This window comes from Lithobates pipiens, unplaced genomic scaffold (genome assembly GCF_037356315.1).
Source record: "Lithobates pipiens isolate NorthernLeopardFrog02 unplaced genomic scaffold, aLitPip1_a1.2 Scaffold_28, whole genome shotgun sequence".
Taxonomy (NCBI): Eukaryota; Metazoa; Chordata; class Amphibia; order Anura; family Ranidae; genus Lithobates; species Lithobates pipiens.
In genome coordinates this window covers 102,383,956-102,407,590 of record NW_027507789.1, presented here as the reverse complement: position 1 = coordinate 102,407,590, position 23,635 = coordinate 102,383,956, and the positions used below count along the sequence as shown (strand labels likewise).

At 43.7% G+C, this 23,635-nt stretch overlaps 1 protein-coding gene across 1 annotated transcript in view; it reads left to right on the top strand.

The window, feature by feature from the left end:
• VAT1 (vesicle amine transport 1) overlaps window positions 1–23,635 on the top strand; it is a 186,498-nt gene that overhangs the window by 135,011 nt on the left and 27,852 nt on the right. The window contains exons 3-5 of the mRNA XM_077459499.1: window positions 6,219–6,389; window positions 8,935–9,024; window positions 15,892–16,133. Coding sequence (XP_077315625.1) covers window positions 6,219–6,389; window positions 8,935–9,024; window positions 15,892–16,133 — 503 coding nt within the window. The remainder of the gene's footprint in view (window positions 1–6,218; window positions 6,390–8,934; window positions 9,025–15,891; window positions 16,134–23,635) is intronic.

Here is a 23,635-nt window from a genome sequence, read left to right as displayed (position 1 = left end):
GCAGGAGGGGTTTTATTCCCATGTTTTCCTAGTAAAGAAACCGACAGGAAAATTTCGGTTGATTCTCAACCTGAAACCGCTAAACGAGTCCATAAGGTACAGGAAGTTCAAAATGGACTCAATTTTTTCAGTCAGAAATCTGTTGATGCCAGGATGTTTTATGGCGTCGGTAGATTTAAAAGATGCATACCTACATGTTCCGATCTCTCCCCAGTCTCAGAAGTTCCTCAGGCTGGCGGTGAGGTTGGGGGGTGTGGTTCATCATCTCCAGTTCAGGGCCCTACCCTTCGGCCTGTCATCTCCCCGAATTTTTTTCCAGAGTGATGGCAGAAGCTTTAGCGCCGCTGCGACTTCAGGGAATCGCAGTTATTCCTTATTTAGACGATCTGCTGTTTTTCGCCCAATCCAGCGAGGAATCGCAGATCAACCTAGGCTCGCAGCCATCTGGAGACGTTGGGGTGGATTTTGAACCTCCAAAAGTCGTCCCTAAACCCATCTCAGGAGATTCGGTTTTTAGGGTATCTAATAAATTCGGTGGATCAAAAAATCTTCCTTCCCTTAGACAAAAAGGACAGGATTTCCGGTGCAGTGTCTTTATTACAGACCAGTCAAAATCTGACAGTAAGACAGGTTATGTCAGCTTTGGGGGTTCTAACTTCAACAATGCCAGCAGTCCAGTGGGCAAGAATGCATTTCAGGTGTCTGCAGGCTTTCCTTCTCAAATCTTGGGATCACACAGTGGCATCCCTAGAGGCAGAGGTAAGAGTGTCAACCCAGGTAAAAGGGTCCCTATGGTGGTGGAAAAGACAGGATGTCTTATCGGAGGGGTTAGTCTGGGCTTTTCCAGTCGAGAAAAGACTAACAACCGACGCCAGTTCCTGGGGGTGGGGAGCCCATCTAGGAACACGTTTCACTCAGGGGTCCTGGGCCAAAGAGGAGGCAATAAGGTCCTCAAACTGGAGGGAGCTCAAGGCGATTGCCTTGGCTCCGGAGTTGTTTGTTCAGGAACTCCAGTCCCATCACGTCCAGGTCCTAACAGACAATGCCACGGCGGTGGCTTATTTAAACAGACAGGGGGGTACAAGAAGCAGGTCGCTTCAGGTACTGGCCATGGAGATTCTTCGGTGGGCGGAAAGACGTTTGTTATCCCTATCAGCAGTCCACCTAAAAGGGGCAATGATTGCCGGAAAATGGGGATTACCAGAGGTGGACCTGTTCACCTCAAGGGTGAACGCCCAGGTTCCCCAGTTTTTTTTCCCTGGACAGTCGCGATGGCTCGCTGGGCACAGATGCGCTAGCTTATCCATGGGAATTTCGTCTTTGCTACGCTTTCCCCCCATTCCAGTTAATCCCGTTAATTTTAAGGAAAATTCAGAGGGAGAAGGTGCCAGTTATTCTAATCACGCCCTTTTGGCCAAAAAGGGCCTGGTTTTCGACAGTTCTAGGTCTGGCAATCAAGCCTTGTTGGCATCTGCCCCTCAGGCACGATCTGTTGTTGCAGGGCCCAGTAAACCATCCAGGAGTGGCCAGCCTGGCCCTCACGGCCTGGTTTCTGAAAGGCAGCTCCTTAGGAGCAAGGGGTTTTCCAACCGTTTGACCTCTACCCTTTTGGCAAGTAGGAAAAGGGTTACGGGGGCCATCTATTCTAAGGTTTGGAAGCGTTATAAAACTTGGTGTTTTTCAGGTGCCAGGGAGCCTTGTTCTCCATCTTGGAGTTTTTTTTTACAAGATGGAGCAGACAAGGGACTGGCAGTTAGTACCCTGAGGGTGCAGGTAGCAGCTCTGACAGTGTTCTTAGAGAAATCTGTGGCCTCAGATCCGCTGGTGATCAGATTCTTTAGAGCCCTTAAAAGATCTAGGCCAGTTCCGATTAAGGTTTTTCCTAGATGGGATTTGTCGTTAGTCCTACAGTCTCTAACAAAGGGGCCTTTTGAGCCTCTTGTGGAGGCTTCCCTTAGGTTTCTCACATTAAAAACCGTTTTTCTGATTGCCATTGTCTCTGCACGCAGGATCAGTAAGCTAAATGCTCTGTCAGTTAAAGAACCATATCTTTCCATTTTTCCGGACAGAGTTATTCTTAGAACAGATGCAAAATTCTTACCGAAGGTAGCTTCAGTTCAGAACCGTATACAGGTCATAGTACTGCCAACCTTTTGTGTTAACCCCAAAGGAAATAAGGAGACTCTTTTCCATACTTTGGACGTCAGGAGGACTCTGCTGAGTTATCTAAAGAGGACTGAGTCCTTCAGATGTTCAGATTCACTGTTTGTACTTTTCTCAGGAAGGAAAAAGGGTTTTCAAACTTCTAAAGTTACTTTAGCTGGATGGCTGAAATTGGCTATCTCGGAGGCATATTTCCAGGCAGGATTATCCCCTCCAGCAGGAATTTGTGCACTCAACCAGGGCTCTGGCGTCTACGTGGGCAGAGAGAGCTGGTGCCACCCCTGAGCAGATCTGCAAGGCGGCGACATGGTCGAGTTTTCACACATTTGTGAAACATTATAGACTGGACCTCACTTCGGCCAGCGATCAGGCATTTGGCAGGTCCTGCAAGCTGTTGTCCCGCCCTAAGGGGTAAATCTCTGTTATCCTCTCAGGTGCTGTCCTGAAAGACGCCTTGGGAAAGACCAAGTTAGACTTACCGGTAACTTGTTTTCCAGAAGTCTTTCAGGACAGCAAACATCCCGCCCTATGGTATTGTATTATGCTACGCTGTGACTAACGTGTGTGTTTATGTGTTCCAGCCGGGGCCGGAGGTTCTCTTCTACAACTGAGGTGTGGTAGGGAGGCGCCTCCCTTTAAAGTCTGGAGGAAGAAGGTGTTTCCTAACGAGGAGGGAGGAGTCGCTATCTCTCAGGTGCTGTCCTGAAAGACTTCTGGAAAACAAGTTACCGGTAAGTCTAACTTGGTCTTTTGCCACAAGTTGCAGGAATATTACAATTTTTTTTTTTTTGCACAAAGTTGTCACTAAATGATATATTGCTCACACATGCTATGTGCATTAGTCAAATTACACCCCAAAATAAATTCTGCTGCTTCTCCCGAGTACAGGGATACCACATGTGGGGGACTTTTTGGGAGCCTAGCCACATACGGGACCCCGAAAACCAAGCACTGCCTTCCAGATTTCAATATAAAACGCTACCAAATAAAACTGGCGATCGCAGGGATCAGGCCTGACTCTGCGAACGCTGCAGTTATGTGTTTAGTGTTTTGTAAGTGACAGTGATTGATCGATACTGCACTTGGGTGGGCTGGGCGGAGTGGCAAAACGCAGGTGCTAGCAGGTATCTGAGCTGATCCTGCTAACAATGCCTTTTTTTGGAACCCTAAACTGCTGGGGACGCTAGTATAGATCTGATCAGATATTGATCTGTTCAGATTCTATACCACTACGGGAGGTGTATGCTTTGCGCGTGGGTGTTGGCGGTACTGGCACTAACCTGGGGCGACGCAGACCCTGACCCTAAAACCTAATTGATATCACCCGCCGGGTGATCAGGGGGTTAAACTTTTATTGGGTAATAAATGGTGGGTGCCCTGATGCTATAAAAAACAAACTAACCAGAGTCACCCGTAACACTTATACGGTGATCACTGGTAAAAGGGTTAACTAGGGGCAATCAGGGGGTTCAAATTTTTATTAGGTAGTATATGGGGGTCCCTGGCGCTATATAAAAACCTGACGGGGTACCTAAATAACTGGCTAACCAGCGTCACCAGTGACACTTATACTGTGATCGCTGGTGAAAGGGTTAACTAGGGGCAATCGGGGGGGGGGGGGGGTTAAAACCATTATTGGGTAGTATATGGGGGTACCTAGCGCTATAAAAACCTGGCGGTGAACCTAAAAAAATAACTAGCTACCTAGCGACACTAATGCAGCGATCAAAAAATGATCGCTTAGTGACACTGGCAAAAGGGGGTGAAAGGGTTAACTCTAGGGGCAATCGGGGGATTAAACCTTTATTGGGGGGTGGTAGGGGGCTACCCTGGACTTAACACTAACTGCCCTGACAGTTTTTACTGTCACAACTGACACTGAATGCAGTGATCAGTAAATGATCACTGCAATCAGTGACACTGGGTGGGGGGGGGGGGGGGGGGTTTGTGTGCCTACGTGTTAGTGTAGTGTTGGTGCACACTTTCACTTCTCCTCGTAGACCAGTCAAGACCGCCCCGAGGACAATGACATCACTTCCTCCCTGCCTGTGTTTACTATACACAGTGGGAGGAAGCTTCTCATTCGCCAGGAGCGATCGAGAGGGGATGGCCAGAAACCAACGGCCATCCCCTCATCCCGGATCGCTCCTGAAGCGAAGCGGACCGCCGCATCCAACGGGAGGGGGTCCGATCGGACCCCCCACCCACTGGAAGGCAAGCGCGTACATGTACGCGCTTGTGCCTGTACATGCCATTGTGGTGATGTACATTGGCATGCAGCAGTCCTTAAGTGGTTAAGGAACCCTGAACCAAAATTAAAAAATTTGCACGGGGTCCCCCCAAAATCCTTACAAGGCCCTTCAGGTCTGGTATGGATATTAAGGGGGACCCTGCACCAAATTTTAAAATGGCATAGCGGTCCCCCTAAAATCCAGTCGATTTTTAAGGGGGTATCCTGTGGTAAAATAAAAAACATAGAAGTCCACCATCTAATTTTCTGAGCCCAGACAGTCATGAATGTCTCACCATGGAGGACGGGCTCTTAAAGTGGAACTCCTATCCCACTCAACATTCTTTTTAATACTCATGTTGCTAGCCTTAGTGAAAAGAAATGTGAGCTAAAGTTTAAAACAAATTGTACACTTTTCTATAGTTGCTTCCTGGCTTCTTGCCTAAGCAAATGTCTTGCATCTCAGGAGGAGTTCTAGGCTAAGCACACCCCCTCTGCTTGTATGCCTGAGCTAAAAACAGATGGATTCCAGGCAGTAAATGCTACATGATCCACCTGCCCTTACTCAAAATGGCCACGATCATAATGCTAGGGTGTTATTTTTCGAAGTGATGTCTCAACAAACAGCATTGGGACATGGAGAAGTTTGCTTTGAATAATGAATTGAGTTTTTTGGTTTGTGGTGCTAAGATGCAGTGAAGATCTGCTTTAAATGAGTACTACTGCATTCTACGGTTAACTCTGTTTTCTAATATGTATACATATATATTGCTAAGCACTTATTAAAAAAAAAATTAAATTACTGGTGAGGATGCTTTTGAAAACTGCTTTAAACCAAAAATTAACTAAATGTTTTTTGGTTCCTTTGGCCAACTTTTTATTTTTATTTTTCACAAACCATTGTCTCAAAGCTTTTTATTCTAATATTGGAACTCCTTTAAAAAAAAAAAAAAAAAGCCTGAGTGTCCCCCAAGCTCCGTACTACAGCTTCTATGAATGAAACTGCTTTTGAGAACTGGAAGATGGGTGAATGATTAAGACATGGCGTTTGATGGTGCCGTAGATGCAACTGTATCTTTGGTCATACAAAGGGGAAGTGATTTGGTTGATATATGCGTCCCACCCACATTGTATGAACTTATGGGATGGACTAGACCAGAGATCTCCAAACTATGGCCCTCCAGCTGTTGCAGAACTACATTCCATGAGTCATTGTAAAACTGACATTCACAGACATGACTAGGCATGATGGGAATTGTAGTTTCTGAAAGGCTGGAGGGCCATAGTTTGGAGACTCCTGGACTAGACTAAAGGGTGAAGGCAAAACCACCTTAAAGTGCAACATATTTGTGGGAACTTCTGCAAAAGCGTTGGAGAACTTTCCAAAGAATATTTGAATTCCATTTTAACAGCCAAACAATGACAGCGATTCACGGGATCGAGCCATACTACAACTGCGGCGGCTAGTCCTTAAGCGGTTCAGCTTCCAGGCTTTTTTGGCAAAAAGCTTATTGGTTTCTATGCAGAAGTGAGCCTTTTTGCACTCTCTATCTTCAGTAACTAAACCCCGATGTATGTGTCTTCTTGCAGAGATGGGGGGGAACTAACCTAACCACTACTACCAAAAGTATTGAGACACCTGCCTTTACATGCAGATGGAGAGGAATACTCTAAAACATTTGACCTGTGTATGTACCTAGCAAACATATTGTCTGTAATTTTTGGACTGATTTTATGGACATATGCGAGTGGTGTATTTTGGATTTTAAAGTATGATCAGAGAGGGCAACAAGGATTAGCCTATTTAATGCATTTTGTTTCATAGGTGGTGTTGGCACTGCAGCAATACAGCTCTGTAAAACTGTGGAGGATGTTACAATATTTGGAACTGCTTCTTCTTCCAAGCATGAAGCACTTAAAGAACACGGTGTGACTTACCCAATTGACTACAGGACAAGCGATTATGTGGATGAAATTAAGAAAATCTCGCCTAAAGGTACAAATTATAAATAGAAGTACAGTGCTATAATACATCAAGAGAACAAAATGTATGTCGAGTGACCTTACATTATATAGAAATGATATAGGAATAATGTTCCAAAATATAAATTGTATTGGTCCCAAGTTATTTTGCTATTTCACCATCTAAGTGCATACAGGTAAACTGCAGTGTTCATAAAATGCCTCCATTTGGCAAACGGCTTGTAAATCAGAATCCAGCTGCTTTTGTGTGTAGTGTCATTAAGCTCTACCCCTGAAGGTAGAGACTATACTTTATATGTGCATTCAATTTTGGTATATTGAACTATGGGAAGCCTGATAACTAATAGTGACGGTCTAACAGACTAGTTTTTCCATGGAAGAGCTGGATCCTGTTATTTTTGGAATGAGTAAAACAGCTGTAAGCATTCAAATGTCATGTTTTTTCACTTGTCCACACCAGCATGCTGCTTTTACAACACTCATATGGGCTACATCACAGAACTTATCTTGCCCTAGACGAGCCTTTCTCAACTTTAACGTGGAGGAAACCTAGAAATCGTGTAACCATTTCTAAGTCATTGGGTCCGTAGGGAAAAATTTGCACCTTAGACGGCTCAAAAGGTAATTGTTGAGCAATTGGTTTGCTCAAGTGTTTTCTTGGAATTATAACGGCAACTACAAATTGTAGGTCAATTAACCACAGCTCAAGGAATCCCTAGCAACCCCTGGAGGAACTCAAAAGTTCCATTGCACTAGGACAGGGATAGGCAACCTCTGCCCTTTAGCTGTGGTGACACTTCAAATCCTGTCATGCCTGTGCTTGTTGGGGTCTTGTAATGTCTCATTGGACTTGTTTCAAAGCAGCTGGAGTTCTGAGGTTTACCATCCCTGCACTGGGAGTATGGCTACCCTAGACAATAGGTGGGATTTTGAAATGCACAAATGAGTTGACAAAATCTTTCCATTGATATAGACATGCATTCTTATGTGCTAAAAGTACCCAAAGACAGAAGGGGATATCTCTTGATCACTGACTATATCTTTTACCGGCTCCTTCCTCCATACTCTATGCTGACAAATTGAGCACAGGAGCACATGGAGAGTTGGGGGTGATTGTAACACTTCCCCCAGCACCACACCAATCACTGCTCTCCCTAGATGTATTTCAATAATATAGCTGAAAGCCACGGGGGAAGAGGAATCGCCTGTCAGCTACTTTTATTGGAATCCATGCAGGAAGATCGGCAATTGTAGCTCCTCCACAGCGCCGCACCGATCACCCCCCGACTGTCCAGGCATCAGATCATTTGTACAGGCTTCAGGAAAAGGTGTGGTATGTAACTAAACAAAATGTATATCCGAAATATACACCTCAAACATGGTACAGTGCATGTATCTTTTTTTGTATGATGAACCCAAGATATAACAATACAGCAGAAGTAGAGACACAGCCTGCCATTTGGAAAAAGTTCCCAGGATGCTTGTCCACTTCAGATCTTTGAGCTTCCATTGCTGGAGTGTAACCCTGCTCTTGTTCCCCCACTGTATGTTGTCTCTTCCTGTGGAGTTTTAAGCATAATGAAGTGGATTGTGTTGGAGTGCGGCTGTCCAGAACCGCTTTTTACTGTGTACAGCATAGAAGCTGGGTGAGCACCCTTTGGGCGGGTGTGAGATGTGGATAGCATGGACCCACCTGGAGCAGTGGCTACTGATTGTGCAGCCCAAAGATGCATAAACCCCAAACATTAATCTGAAAGCAGACAGAATAAAAAGTTTAGGAAACAAAACATTTTAAGTAAATACTGAGGTTTTAGGGAACACAAATGCAATATATTGCTTAATTTCTGGCAAAGTATAAAAGATGAGGTTGTGCTAAGTGGATACCCAACATGCCAAACCTTAAAATTGCATGCACCTGTGAAATGGAGGCCCAGTACACTTTACAGTATTTCCATAGGCAGTGCTTTAAAAGCTCCTACAGGTCCTAAGTTTAGAGTTACCCAGGTGCTTTGATGTGTGGTGATATGGAACGTGTCAATCAACATTTTTGTGCATAGATGCCCTGCAGTGTGCATTTACATTCGTACATATGAGCATGGGGGGTTGCTCCAAAATTAAATGACCTTTTAATGAGATTAGACCCCCTCATGCCTCCCCTGCCCTCCAATGAGGCTGATGGCATGCAGATAACATTACATCAGCTTCTTCCCCCATTCAAGGGGGCCCGGAAGTGATCGCTTCTGGGTCATGAAGAGCCGATGGACAACATTTTCCCCTGCTGGAGCAAATTGGACAATGTTTCATAGGGGTCTGTATATAACTAGGTTGCTAAAGCTGTAAGGATTTTTATGATCAACTTCAGTTCCATGTCTGTGCCTGTGGTTTTTGCTGATAGAATGTGAAATGAGTTTTGAGAATGGAGGCATTCCAGATCTGGCAAGATGGATGAACAAAAAGGCTAGGCTTTAAGTTGTGCTATGGCGTTGATATTTGAATCTACAAGGCTAGGTTTCTAAAGTGATCTTATGATTTATTTTTATTTTTTTCCCCCACACTAGGTGTAGACATAGTGATGGATCCCCTTGGTGGTTCTGACACTTGTAAAGCCTACAACCTGCTAAAACCTATGGGAAAACTGGTAATTTATGGTGAGTATGTCAATTTTTATACAAATATAACTTAAGCCTAGATTTCCAGACAAAATGTACTTTTAGTATGTGCCTGATAATGTTTTGCATGAATCTTCCCTTGGAGTTATACTGCCATCTTCAGGCTGATGTGGAGTTGTTTAACTCTTACATGAAGTTGGGGGGGGGGGGGGGGGGCTTGTTGGAGCTTACAATCTAAAAGGGAGGGTGAAGTGATACAAAGCTGGCGAATGAGCTGGAGAAAAAGTACTGTTAGAAACAGGATAGGCTTTTCTGAAAAGGTTTTTCCAGGGATTTTCAAAGTGGAAAAAGTAGCAGGTAGTCGGACAGATTGGGGTAGAGAATTCTAAAGGATGGGAGGGGCTCGAAAAGATCTGGAGATGAACGTATGATGAGATGACAAAGGTACTAGAGAGCAGGTTGGCTATGGGGGGAAATGAAGAGAATGATTGGGTTGAGACCAGGTTAGTGAGATACCTGGGAGCCAAGCTGTGGGTGGCTTTGTAAGTTACCGTTAGTAATTTGAATTTAAGGTGTTGGGTGAGTGGTAACCAATGGAGGGGAGTGGCAGAGGGGTAGCAGACGTTGAGCAGTTTGTGATGGATGAGTCTAAAGGCGCTATTCATGAATGTGGATAGTCCATTTAGAGGTAAGCCAATGAGGAAGGATTTGCAGTAGTTGAGGTGAGAAATGACCAGGGTGTGAATTGGCAGGTTTGTGGTGTCATTGCATAGGAAGGGGCGTATTCTGCAGATGTTGCGGTAACAAGCTTTGGAAAGTGATTCGATATGGGGCGTAAAGTTCTGTCCAGGAGAACGCCTAGCACCCTTGCTTGTGGGGATGTGGTGTTGGTTGTAGCAGTCTTGACAAGTCAGGGAAGGGGCAAATGGGGGAGGAAATATTGTGAACTTTTTTGGATGGGTTGTGTTTGAGGAAATGGTGACATCCAGACTGATGTCTGTCAGTAAATTTAGATGTGTGAGGAGACTGGAGTGAGCTGAGGGAATAGATTTGGGGTCGGTGTAGAAATAATGAAAGCCATGGGGAGTTTATTAGCTGACCCAGGGAGGATGTGTAGATTGAGAATAGAGGTCCAAGAAAAGAACCTTGGGACCCCGACAAAGGAAGAGGAGGAAGTAGATCATAATGTTGCGTACACACAAGTGGACATTCTGTCAAGGGTCAGACAGAATGATTTCATCGGACTTTTGAAAGGAAAAAATTCTGATGGACCTAGAAATCGTTTCAAATCTTTTCACCGGAACCAGTTCCTATCGAGAAAACCATTAGTCTGTGTGCTATTCCGACAGACCAAAAACAACGCAAGGGCAGCTATTGGCTATGGGCTTTTTTCTAGCCCCGTCATACTTCATCGTGGTTCTAGACGGTCGGACTTTGGTGCGATCGTGTGTAGACAAGTCCATTTTGCTGGAACTCTGTCAAAAAGCCCTTCGGAGTTCAGGCCAACGAGAAGTCTGCTCGTGTATATGCGCCATTGCTATCGCTGAAGGGGTGTTGAGATGGGTAGGATAAGCCAGCAAAGAGCCCAGCCACAGAGATCCAAGGAATAAAGGAGGCTGATCAACTGTATCAAAGGAAGCCGACGGGTCCAGAAGTAGGAGTACAGAATAGTGTCTATTGGTTTTTGCTGTTGCAGATTCTGTGGAGTGTTGAGGGCAAAATTTGGAGGAAAAGGGGAAACAAGGAGGTGGGTGTAGGTGGTTAAGATTGGTGGGGTCAAAGGAAGACTTGAGTGGGTGACTAGTGCATCTTTTAGAGAGTTGCGGAAGATGATAGAAGAAGATATTAAAGATGTGGGCTAGAGAGCGTAGGGTAGTCAGAGGGTGACTGGAGTATTTTCAGAGGGAGCTGGTTCCAGGGGACAGGCAGTTAGGTGGACGTTATAAATAAGCTTGGCAACCACTTCTATAGTAGCAGGTTTGAATAAGGTGGTTGTACCTGTGGACGTGGGGGGATATCTGTAGAGTGGAGATTTCATTACAAATTAAATCTTTTTGAAGTGATTGGCAGTCTCTTGGGCAGTGAGCTGGTGGGTGGAGGGCAAAGTTAAAGGTAGAGAAGAGCTGGTGGACTTGGTGAGAAGGTCTCAATGAGTAATGAAATAGAAAAATACATAAGCAGGGGAGAATCATAATAAAAATAACCCAATATATATCGTGCAAAAGCAAAGGAATTTATTACAGAGTATTTTCAAAAGTTGAATCGCATACAAAAGATAAAATTATCCACATTATTGTTTGCATCTAGAACACAACACAATTGTGTATCTAAGAACACTTTAGAGTATACAACTCGACATGTTTCGCTACAAATTCGGTACATCTAGTGGATAAACTGCAAACAACATATAAAAACTGATTTATAATTCAATATAAAACTAACTGGCGTAATAATGCATTTAGCTAGCAATATTTAAGGTAGGTAGACAAAATACTGTAATTTCATAGCAATTCTATTCATTATCTTGTATAAATAAAAATATCAAACATTTGACATAATGTAGGTCCAAATATGATCTCACCTATAAAACCAATAACTGCTACTTGCATCACAAAATTTTAACCCTAACCAGTGGGTGGCATAAAACAGAAGCCCGGTCCTAGATCTGATGCTAATCAGTCCAAAATTGGAGGTCACAGGAAAGCTGTTAAAGATGGGACCTAAATTGTAAAATACATATTAAAGGTCTGGCTATTGGCAATGTGTAATTAACCTAAAAATTGTATAAGTATGAAATACCTGGATTTATTGATCGAATTGAATCAGCGATTCTTCTATTGGACTGTCCACATCCATGAAGCTAAATTCATTGAAGTATGATAAACTTGGATCAACTGGTAAGACCACAATTTTAGGGACACATCCCGACAATATTTCTATAAAAAATATATTGTATGTGGACAGGTAGTGATGCGTGCTAGGATCATACCCTCCAGTGCAAAGCAACGCGTGCACCAGAGCCATGAGACACCCTTGCCTACAAATGAATGACTGAACCGGAAGGGCAATTTATCACTCCTGTATGAAAGTACCATCTATATTGTTGGAATCCATCCAAAAAATTTTTTTTAAATGTTTTTTTTAAATATATTTAAGGAGCTCATCTACCAACTACTTGGGCAGAATTTCCATACATGGCACCATAGAATGGCTGTTGGCAAAGAGAAATACTGTGGTGCATTTAGGGGATAGTGTCAGTGTAAGTTTAGCAAAATGTTTTTCCTTTGAAAGGCTGTAAGATGCTTTATAAATGGGGCACCTTGCATGAGGAAAATCCTTGTTAACATTACAAAGGGGATACCTTGCATAGTAATAGGCTTCTTTGCTTGGCATTTTTGTCTAAGAGCTAGAGGCTTGTCGCTGACTTGTGCTTATATGTAGCAACTTTGGTTTGTCTCAATGGCTGCTTTTCCATCCTTGTTTGAGTTGCTGTTTGGGTTGGCATCTAATGAATATACTTGCAATGTATATTGTGGAGAATCCTATGCAGTAATACTTTGCAGCTTTTTTTTTGTGAAAGTTGGATTCCTTGTCATGTGAGGAGATGCAGTGCAAAGAGCATACTGATAAAAGCTGACAAGTCATGTGTAGTAAAGGCCAGTCATATGAGTTAACGGATAGTGTATTTTATTTAGAAATTAATAGGGGGGGGGGGGCTTTACTTTACTTTTTAAAGCTAGCTGCCCTTTCACTGATCATGTTGGTTATAGTTGAGTATGAAGAGTCCATCTAGTGCAACTTATAAAAGGGAAGAGAAAATGTAAGTTTGTGCAATAGTGAACGTGTGACTGTCAGCCAACTGCAATCGCGCCAGAACGGGTATCTGTCAATGTAAACAAACGGATCCCTGTTCTAACGGGGGAGTAGAGCGTCTGTCCAAGTTAAAAATGCTTCCCTAGGGAACACGTAATCCCTAGTGTTAACACTTTCCCTGCCTGTCATTTATATGGTAATCAGTGCATTTTATAACACGGATTTGTGGGCAAAGGAGGATATTTTGTTTGGGTACAATGTCGCAGGACCACGCAAATGTCGGTTAAAATGACCGTGTTGTATCGCAAAAAAGTCTGGTCATTAAAGGGGTAAAGGCAGGTTTTTCTTCATGCATTATATGCCTAAAGAAACTGTGCAGCAGCCCCCCCCCCCCCCCCCCCCCAATACTTGAGCTCTCTTGATCAGGGATGTGCCTAGGTCGTCAAACTCTCCCTCCTGATTCGCTGAGACACGGCAGCAGTGCCTTTGGCTCCCACTACTGTCATTGAGGAGGGGGGGGGGGGCTGAACCGCAGCTCTGTCTAAATGGACATACAGAGCTGCAGCTCTGGTGCCCCATAGCAAGCTACTTTCTGCGGGGGTACTTGATGGGAGGGGCAAGGAGCACCAGTAAGGGACTTGAAGAGAATCCGGGCTGCTCTGAGCAAAACCACTGCTCAGATCAGGTAAGTATGACATGGTTTTTAAAGGAAAAAACACAATTTTAGTATTGCTTTGTCTCGTGCAGTGTTTATATACTACACAAAGCCATAAACTTGTAGCTTGTGTGTTGCATCCCGCTGTTTTCAGGTGCCTGAGGTATAGGTAAATCACCCAGCTTCACTGCCAGCAGCCTGTTAAATCTGACAGGCTAATAACGGAGACCCCTTTCACACTGCCACCCATAGCATCGGCGGTAAAACGCTGCTATTTTTAGCTGCGTTTTACCATCAGATTTGCGGCACATTTCAGCCGCTAGTGGGGTGCTTTTAACCCCCACTATCGGCCGATTAGCACAGTTTTGCTGGAAGTATAGCCGCACTGCCCCATTGATTTCAATGGGGAGCAGCAGTAAACTCAGCTCTGAAGAAGCTGCTGGCAGGACTTTACCTGGTGCCCTGCCAGCGCACTGCTCCAGTGTGAAAGCCCAGACAATGGAGCAGCTGTTTGAGGGTGGATTGCAGATGCGGTTTTTAATGCTATAGCATCTGCAAAATGCCCTTCGTGTGAAGGGGGTCTGAGTGGGACTAGCATTTAGGACCATGTGCATTCAGGTATGCAAGCCTGGAACATAGCTAAATGCCTAAAACTTGTAAGCGTTCAGTATGATGGTAGGCACTAACGGGTTTTTTTTTTTTTTTTTTTTTTTTTTTTTTTTTTTTTTTTTACGCGCATGTTAAATTGGGTGTGTATATATTTAAACCTCATGTTTGTAAACCATTTACTCGCGTGTGCTTTATTTTGTATGTGCAGCATTAAAGTATACAGGTGTTGACTTTTCAACAAGGCAGCCAATATACTTTACTGCAGGAGGACTTTTTGCAGCAAGGCCATAGTATAGCACAACCTCCTGATTGTCTGAGCCTCTGACTACTCGGGTCAGTTCTGTCACTGTCTCATGGAGTTTCCCAAAACAGGCAGTTCTGTTTTTTTGGGGGGTTTTTTTTTTTTTTGTTTGTTTGTTTTTCTTGTTCTATCAGCACTTAGACCTCTGGGTGAAAAGACTAAAGCCGCGTACACACGGGCGGACTGTCTGGCCAACTAAGTCCGTCAGACAATCCGACGGACAGTCCGTCCTACTTTTGAATGAACGGACTTGACCACACACGATGAACAGACAGTCCGTTGAAAGCTTGCGCGATGACGTGTACAGCACGTACGACGGGACTAGAAATACGACGTCCAATACACTACAATGCAACCTTTGGCCGTGTAAATCCTTTCTGAGCATGCGCCATACTTGGTCCGTCCAACTTGCCTACTCACGAGCAGACTGTCCGCTGAAACCAAAGTTGGACGGACAATATTACGGAAATTCCAAAAGACTTAGTCCGCCAGACTGTCCGCTGAAAAAGTCAGCTGAAGCCCACACGCGAGCGGACTGTCCGCTGAAATGTGTTTCAGCGGACTAAGTTGGACAGACAGTCCGCCCGTGTGTACGCGGCTTTAGACTGCACACTTCAGGATTCCAGGACCAAGAAAAGGCTATTAACCACTTCGCGCCCAGGCGAATTCTGACATTTCTCTCCTACATGTAAAATTCATATTTTTTTTTGCTAGAAAATTACATGGAACCTCCAAACATATGTTTTTAGCAAAGACCCTAGAGAATACAATAGTGGTTGCAACTTTTTATCTCGCACAGTATTTGCGCACCGATTTTTCTAACGCGTTTTTTTTTTTTTTTTTTCAGAAAAGTTTCATGCTTTATGCAAAAAAATTGGGCTAACTATTTTTTTTTAATGTGAAAGATGTGCCGAGTAAATACCCAACATGTCATGCTTCAGAATTGCACGCGCTCATTGAATGATTCCAAACTTTTTGGTATTTAAAAATCCCCATAGGGGATCAAGCGTTTTCTCTACATTGGCAATAAACCCCACACCATGTGCATCTGAGAAACCTAGTACTAAAGTAGTGAAGCTAGTATAATCTACACAGCCACTAAAGAATACATATTGGCAAAGTCAAAGCCTCATTTTTGTATGCTTATTGCTTGATTTCGGAGTGTTTTCCATACAGATTCAGGCAAAAAAGGTCCACAGCCTGCAGGCTTTTGCTAACATTAACCCTTGTGGTTTTTAACTTCTAAATTATACTGATTTGCAGTTGATCTTTGACACATTTTGAAATGGCATTTCAGTTGTGATGCCAGTTACTTTATTCTAAACTGGTAGATGTATCTTTAAGAGAATGGGTAAAGAGATGGGTTTGCATAAACTACTCTACACTAAAAACATGCATTATGATTGCTATAGATGCCATTTCCTCATAGATTTTGTACATAAAGCCTACTGGAATGGGCACATGCCATTTGTACTATTTTGTGTAGTACTAGTCTCTGGACAGTAACGCTAATGCATTTATTTTACAGGTGCTGCTAACTTGTTGACTGGACAAAAGAAGAACCTTGTTGCTTTAGCAAAGACTTGGTGGAACCAGTTCAGCATAAATGCTCTGCAGCTTATTCCTTCAAACAAAGCTGTGTGCGGCTTTCATCTAGGCCACTTGGATACTGAAACTGAGCTGATCACAGATGTTGTGGTTAAACTGCTTGACCTTTACAAGCAAGGAAGGATCAAGCCCAAAATCGACAGCGTATATCCTTTTGAGCAGGTATGTTTTTGATTACTTTTAAATTATGTAATGGCTGGTTCATTTAGGCATCACAATTTATCGATTTTGTACTTTGCATTTACTGCAATTTTCAGACGGTCTGCCTTTTTGGTCAGTTAGCACCTTAATAGAATTCATTTGGGGACACATGAACTCTGACATGTTTAGTGCAGCACATTTGTTTTATACACAAACCTCTTAATTGTAAATACATGATGGGTTATTAGTGTACTTTTTTAGGTGATGGGACACTGGCAAAGCTTTAGAGGACCTCCCCTATAACCCTACTGCATTCTTACTCCTTTGGTTTTGTGCGTGTCTCAAGGTGGACCACCTTTTATGGAGAATCTCCTGTAGTTTAGGTTGAAGGGTGCTATACAGATCTAGAGCAATGGTCCAGCACCTCAGGGACTGGGTTCCTTGAACCTTCAGGGGTGTGGCCATGGGCTGGCAAAGCCTGGCCCTTTTTTTTTTTTTTTTTTTTCTCTATCAAACCTCAGTACACATCACTCAGTTGTTATCCTGGTACTATTATCTATTAACTGATTCATTTATTGATTTCACACTCGCATAAAGTGCTCCTGTACATGAATAATTTCAAACCGAAAATACAAAACTCGCCTTTCCCATCTCACGGGTGAACTTTAACATTGTTCATAAACAATGTCCAATTGTTTTCCAATGCTGTTCCCAGTGCTCTTTGAAAATATACTGACTTGCAAAGTGCCAAAACATTGTATACATAGTGGATATAAAGTCTACACACCCCTGTTAAAATGTCAGGTTGATGTAAAAAAAATGGCACCAAGAAATAATTTCAAAACTTTTTCCACTTTTTAATGTGGCGTATAAACTGTGACTAAGTTGAACCACAAACTGACCTTTTTGACCCCTTTCACACCAGGGCATTTTGCAGGCGCTATAGCGTTAGAAATGGCGCCTGAAATCCGCCCTAAAGAAGCTGCACCATTGTAGTGTGAAAGCCCGAGGGCTTTTGCACTACAGCGGTGCGCTGGCAGGACGTCGGGGAAAAGTCCTGCCAGCAGCTTCTTTGGAGCGGTGTGTTTACCGCTCCTCCACTGCTGCTCCCCATTGAAATCAATGGGGCAGCACTGTAATACCGCTGGCAAAACGCCGCTATTGTGGCATATTGCCGGTGGTTTTAACCCTTTCATGGCCACTAGCGGGGGGTAAAAGCGGCGTTGGCATTATGGGCGTTATGGTGTGAAAGGGGTCTTTGGGTGGAGGGAAGTAGTAATGTTAGTTTAAGGGTGTGCACACTTATGTAACCACATGTTGAAGCACCTTTTAGATTTTACTACAGCACTCAGTTTTTATGGGCAGGAGTATCAGCATGGTACATCTTGACTTGGCAATATTTGCCCACTCTTTGCAAAAACACTCTACTCCAAATCTGTCCGATTGCGAGGGCATCTCCTGTACACACCCCTCTTCCGAACACCCCATATTTTCAATCGGATTCAGGTCTAGGCTCTGGCTGGGCCATTCCAAAACTTTAATCTTCTGGTGAAGCCATTCCCTTGATTTGGCTGTATGCTTTGGGTCGTTGGAAAGCTGAGCATGAAGCAAAACTTCCAAACAGAAGCTTGAAGGTTTTGTGCCAATATTGACTGGTATTTAAAACTGTTCATAATGCCCTCTACCTTTCATCAGACCATCACATTTCCCCACATGCAATTGGGAGACTTCAGATGTGTTTGTAAAATTTAGCCAGGCTTGGATGTTTCTCTTGCCCCTCTACCCCATAGCCCAGACGTGAAGAATACAGGAGATTGTCACATGTACCACACAGCCAGCACTTGGCAGGGATTCCTCCAGCTCCTTTAATGTTAGCTGTAGGCCTCTTGGCAGCGTCCCTGACCAGTTTTCTTCTCTCATTTTGGAGGGACATCCAGTTATTGGTAATGTCACGGTTATGCCATATTTTCTCCACTTGATGGTCTCCACTGTGTTCTGTGGTATAACTAATGCCTTGGAATTTCTTGTACCCTTCTCCTGACTGATGCCTTTTAACAATGAAATCCCTCAGATGCTTCGAAAGCTCTCTGCAGACCATGGCTTTTGCTGTAGGATACGATGAAGAAAATGTCAGGAAAGGCCTACTAGAACCGCTGAACTTTATTTGGAAAGTGGTCAAAATGTGCTTCCCCCCAAAGGGTTAATCCTAAGCAGCAGCTTTTCCACTCCAGTGTAATTGCCATAAAATAAACTTTTATATTATAATTCAATATAATCTCAAACTATCAATCTGAGCTTACATTATGTGCATTCCCCTTGTACTTGGCACAGACCATCCAAGATCTCACCACTCCCAGGCTCTTCAGCACATGTAGCTTCTTGTATTGACATGACTTCAAGAAGCATTCTGGGAATGCTACCCGACTGCTTCAGAGTGCCCCTTTAGACTCGCACACACTAACACTTTGCCTTTGGCCTCCCCTTCAGCTGCGCCTCTCCTTGTCCTTGGGCTAGTGCACATATTCTCTTTCCCTGTCCCCTTGGGCTCTAGCCTCAGACCACTTGCTCCAGTCCATGTCTGTGCAATCTCAGGAGCTGTGCTACATCCATTTTGCCACTTTCCCTCAGAAAATTCCATGTCATTTACACATACAGGTGCATCTCAAAAATGTAGAGGATCAAAGTTAGTTTTATTTCAGTAATTTTATTTCAAAGTGAAATTCAGATTAGTGATATATATTGCAAACGTTTTTTCTTTTAATTTTGATTGCTTACAGCTAGTGAAAACCCAAAGTTCAGGATCTCAGAATCTGAATATTACACACAAGACCAATAAAAAAAAGTAATACAGAAATGTTGGCTTACTGAAAAGTATGTCATGTAGAGAGATGGCACTCGATACTTGGGGGCTCCTTTTGCATGATTACTGCATCAATATGGCATGGAGATCAGCTTGCAGCACTGCTTAGGTGTTATGGAAGCCCGGGTTTCTTTGATAGCAGCTTTCAATTCATCTGCATTGATGGATTTGGTGCCTCATCTTCCTCTTGACCATACCCCACAGATTCTTTATGGGGTTTAGGTCAGATGAATTTGCTGGTCAATCAAGTACAGTAATACCATAATTAAAATGGTTTAGTACTTTTTTCAGTGTGGACAGGTGCCAGGTCCTGAAAGAAATGTGCATCACCATAAAGCTGGTCAGCCAAGGGAAGCATGAAGGGCTCTAGAATTTCCTGGTAGCGGGCTGTGCTGACTTTGGACTTGATAAAACAGTGGACCAACACCAGCCGATGACATGGCTCCCTAAATCATCACTGACTAAAAACTTCACACTGGATCTCATGCAGCTTGGATTCTGTGCCTATCCAATCTTCCTGCAGACTCTAGATTCTTGATTTTCAAATGAAATGCAAAATTTACCTTTATCTGAAAAGATGACTTTGGACCATTGCACAACAGTCCAAGGAATGCGAAAGTTGTAGCCCATGTCCTGGATTAGGGCTATGTGGTGGCTCTTGAAACACTGACGCCAGCCATAGTCTAATCCATGTGAATCTCTCTTAAATTCTTGAATGGCCTTTGCTTCACAATCCTCAAGGCTCAGTTTATCCCCGATGCTTGTGCACATTTTTGCTGCCACCCTTTGTCCCACTTATCTTTCCATTAATATGCTTTGAACAGCCAGCTCCTTTAGCAATGACCTTTTGTGACTTGCCCTCATGGAGGGTGCCAATGACTGTCTTCTGGATAACGGTCAAGTCAGTCCTTTCCTTTTGTTGGAAATGGTTTTTACTATGTTAATCTTACCATTACGACCAATCTTTTCTGGTCCTAACTTGTGTTACTGAATAATTGAGATATATATCTCAATTAAAAAAAATCGTGTGGTCATTTTTCACTCATGGTTAGTAAATGGCTTCAGACAAACTATCAATCATTTGATCTTCTTAAATCATAATGGCAACAGACTACCCAAATGACCCCGATCAAAATTTTACATACCCTGGTGATTGTGGCCTGATAACATGCACACAAGTTGACATGAAGGGGTTTGAATGGTCATTACAGGTAACCACCCTCACCTCTGATCTGTTTGCTTGTAATTTGTGTATATAAACAATGTTTCTGGACTCCTGACAGACCCTTGCATCTTTCATCCAGTGCTGCACTGAAGCTTCTGGATTCTGAGTCATTTAAAAAGCAAAAGAAATGTCAGACTGTGGGAAAAGGTAGTTGAACTGTATAAAACAGGAAAGGGATAGGAAAATATCCAAGCAGTTGAGAATACCAATAAGCAGTGTTAAAACTCTAATCAAGACGTGGAAAATGAGGGGTTCTGTTGAAACCCAACCACGGTCAAGTAGACCAACTAAAATTTCAGCCACAACTGCCACAAACTGTTCAGGATGCACAGAAAAACCCAAAATTAACTTCAGGTGAAATACAGGACTCTCTGAAAACATGTGACTGTTTCAAGATGCACAATAAGGAGACACTTGAAGAAAGATGGGCTGCGTGGTCAAGTCGCCAGAAGAAAGCCATTACTATGCAAACGCCACAAAGTATCCCGCTTACAATACGCCAAACATCAGACAAGCCTCAAACCTTCTGGCACAGTCGTTTATGGTTGTGGCCAAAAAGCTCAATTTCTTTATCGTACATCATAGGACAGTCTCGTAATTGGTGGGTTATAGGCCTACCTTCAGGTGTTGACACTGGTATAACAATACAGGAAGTTGACTCCTCCTCCTTCCAGGAGCACTCAGTTTTTTTTCGCCAGTGTCTAAGGTGTTGGTCGCAAGTGAAGTTTTGCTCTGCGGAGCTCCAGGAGGGATCCATGCTGGATTTAAAGAAACCTCCACAATCAGATCCATCCTCTCCACTGAGGCCATAGGGTGGTACCTGGACCTCGATGCAACAAGGTTTTGCCTGTAATGCTGCTTTGAGAGCTGGACCCTAGGAACCAGGACTTTCTGGTCTTGCTACATTTCCTAAAGTTGTCCTGAGGGGGTGCTATACAAGGCCAGAAAGAGCGGAACCCCTTTTAAAAGGGCCCCAGTCTTTGAGCATGTTTTAAATGCAGCCTGCCGTGATGGGTGAAAGTTGGATCTGTCTGTTAAATCAGCAGTATCCTGCAGCGAGGACAAGGTAAGAGAAGCTATGCTTTTTTTTTTTTTCCTTTTAATATGCCTTATAAATGTCTCCTCTATAAGGAGTAACTTGCACTACCTATGATGTGTCTTAGTGCAGCTCTGTCTCAGAACATGTGTGGTCCCAGTGGCAGAGGGGGTTCTTAAATAGATCTTGTGAGATTTGGTAAATACAGCAGTTGCTAATACAGAGATGTGTATAAACTTATATATGGGCGGTGTCTGGTTGACGCAGCTGCTTTAGCTGCATGGTTTAATTACAACCCAGCACTTCCACCTAGTAACATTGGGAAACGCCCTATGCTTCTGTGGTTTTTAAAAAACTATAAATCTGCTGACAGAACCCCTTCCCCTCCCCCTTGTAGAGGTGTATAGTGCGTTCACCTTAGTGTTGGCCATTCGGGTCCCTAGCAGGGGTTGAGAATGCAGAGGGGCATGTCCGCAAGGTCACGTGCCGCTGTGTATGGCTGTAGCGTCTACACACAGCACTCGCCGCATAGCTGAGGGGAAGCGCTGAGGATGCCAATCAGGTTCCACCTGAGGCTTTATATCACACACTTCAGAAAGTTTTTTTAACTGAAGAGAGGCAGTCTGTCACACCCAGACACCAGAGCGCTGGGCACGTAAGGGTGTAAACGGGCATTTCCAGACAGGAAAAACTTGTTGGTAGCAAAAGAACTGTTATTTTGGTTGTACCTCTGCTTGTGCTTTTCACTAGATCTTCCAGACCTACCATAAAGGTACCTAAGGTGCTCTATCCTATGGAAGAAAGATTCACTAAAAGATGGAACGTTCCAGCAGTTGACGCTGCGATTTCCAATGTGAATTTTTTTTTTTACCCAGTGGACAATGCGCTTATGCTTAAAGATCCAACAGATAAGTTGGAAGGTCTGTTAAAATCCCTTTTCTTAGCAGGTACTGTTGCTCAGCCTGCAATTGCAGCTATAGGCATCTGTCAGTCCTTAAAGGACCAGTTCACAGATGCTCTCAGGTGAGCTTCCTGCACAGGAACTGGCCGAGCTACCTAAAGCATTATGCTTTGCTGTAGACGCTATGAAGGATTCTATTCACCAGGCATCAAGCCTTGTGTTTGTACTTGTACATATGAGAAGGACACTTTGGTTAAAGGGTTGGTCAGCTGAGACACCTTGTAAGAACCTTCTAACTAGTTTCCCCTTTAAGGGAGAACAATTATTTGACGATAGTTTGGATAAATACATTCAAACAATTTCCAGCGGAAATAGTACTCTTTTGCCAGTCAAAAGAAAATGGAAGCGTCTTTCATTTAAACTGTTCAGCCTCTGCCATCAGACCAGGCATAAAGGAAGACCTAGGGCTACAAGTCTGCAAAGCAGAATACAAGACCTCATTATGAAGAGGCATCTCCCCTCACCAAGGTGGGGGGGCAGAGACTTCTGATGTGCTCAGAAGTCTGACAAAGGGAGATTCAGGACAAATGGACTCTCTCCAGTGTCTCTAGGATACAAGCTAGAGCTTTGAGTTTCTACCATCTTGTTTTCTGAGATCAAACCTTCCTAAGGATCCAGGGAAAAGACAATCCCTGTTGCAAGCATTAGACTATTGGTTTAAGGAGTGATCAGACAGATTCCCAAACAAGAGCAAGGTTTGAGGTTTTACTCAAACCTAATTACGGTGCCAAAGCCAAATGGGGATATCGGACCAAGTCTAGATCTACGTAATCTAAATCGGTTCCTGAAAATCTGCTCCATTTGCATGGAGTCAATCAAGTCCGTCGTTTCCATCCTGCAAGGAACTTCTGGCATCCATCGACATCAGATGCATAGCTGCTTGTCCATATATTTCCTCCTCGCCAGAGGTTTCTGCGGTTCAAAGTAGAACGGAAGCATTTTCAGTTAATAGCCTTGCCCTTCGGGCTTGCTACAGCACCTCAGGTATTCACTAAGGTATTAGCCCCACCTCTAGTCAGGTTAAGGGCACAGGGCTTAACTGTCTTGGCTTACTTAGACTATCTATTAATAGACCAGTCAGTGGCTTGCTTGAAGCAAGGTGTAGCCATCACAAGCAGTTACCTGGAAGGTTTGGGTTGGATTCTCAACCTAAAGAAATCATCCTTAAAGCCACTAAGAAGGCTGGAGTATCTGGGCCTGATCATAGACACAGCCCAGAAAAGGGGTGTTCTTGCCTCCCGCAAGGATCAGCTCCATACAGGAGCTGGTGAGGATGATCAGGTCGAAGAGAAATCTTTCAATTGGCCTTTGCATGAGGTTGTTGGGGAAGATGGTAGCTTCATTCGAAGCCATTTCCTATGCTCCATTCCACTTGAAACTGAAAGCAGTATTCTGTCTGCTTGGAACAAAACAATTCAAGCTTTGGACTTGCCAATGTGGC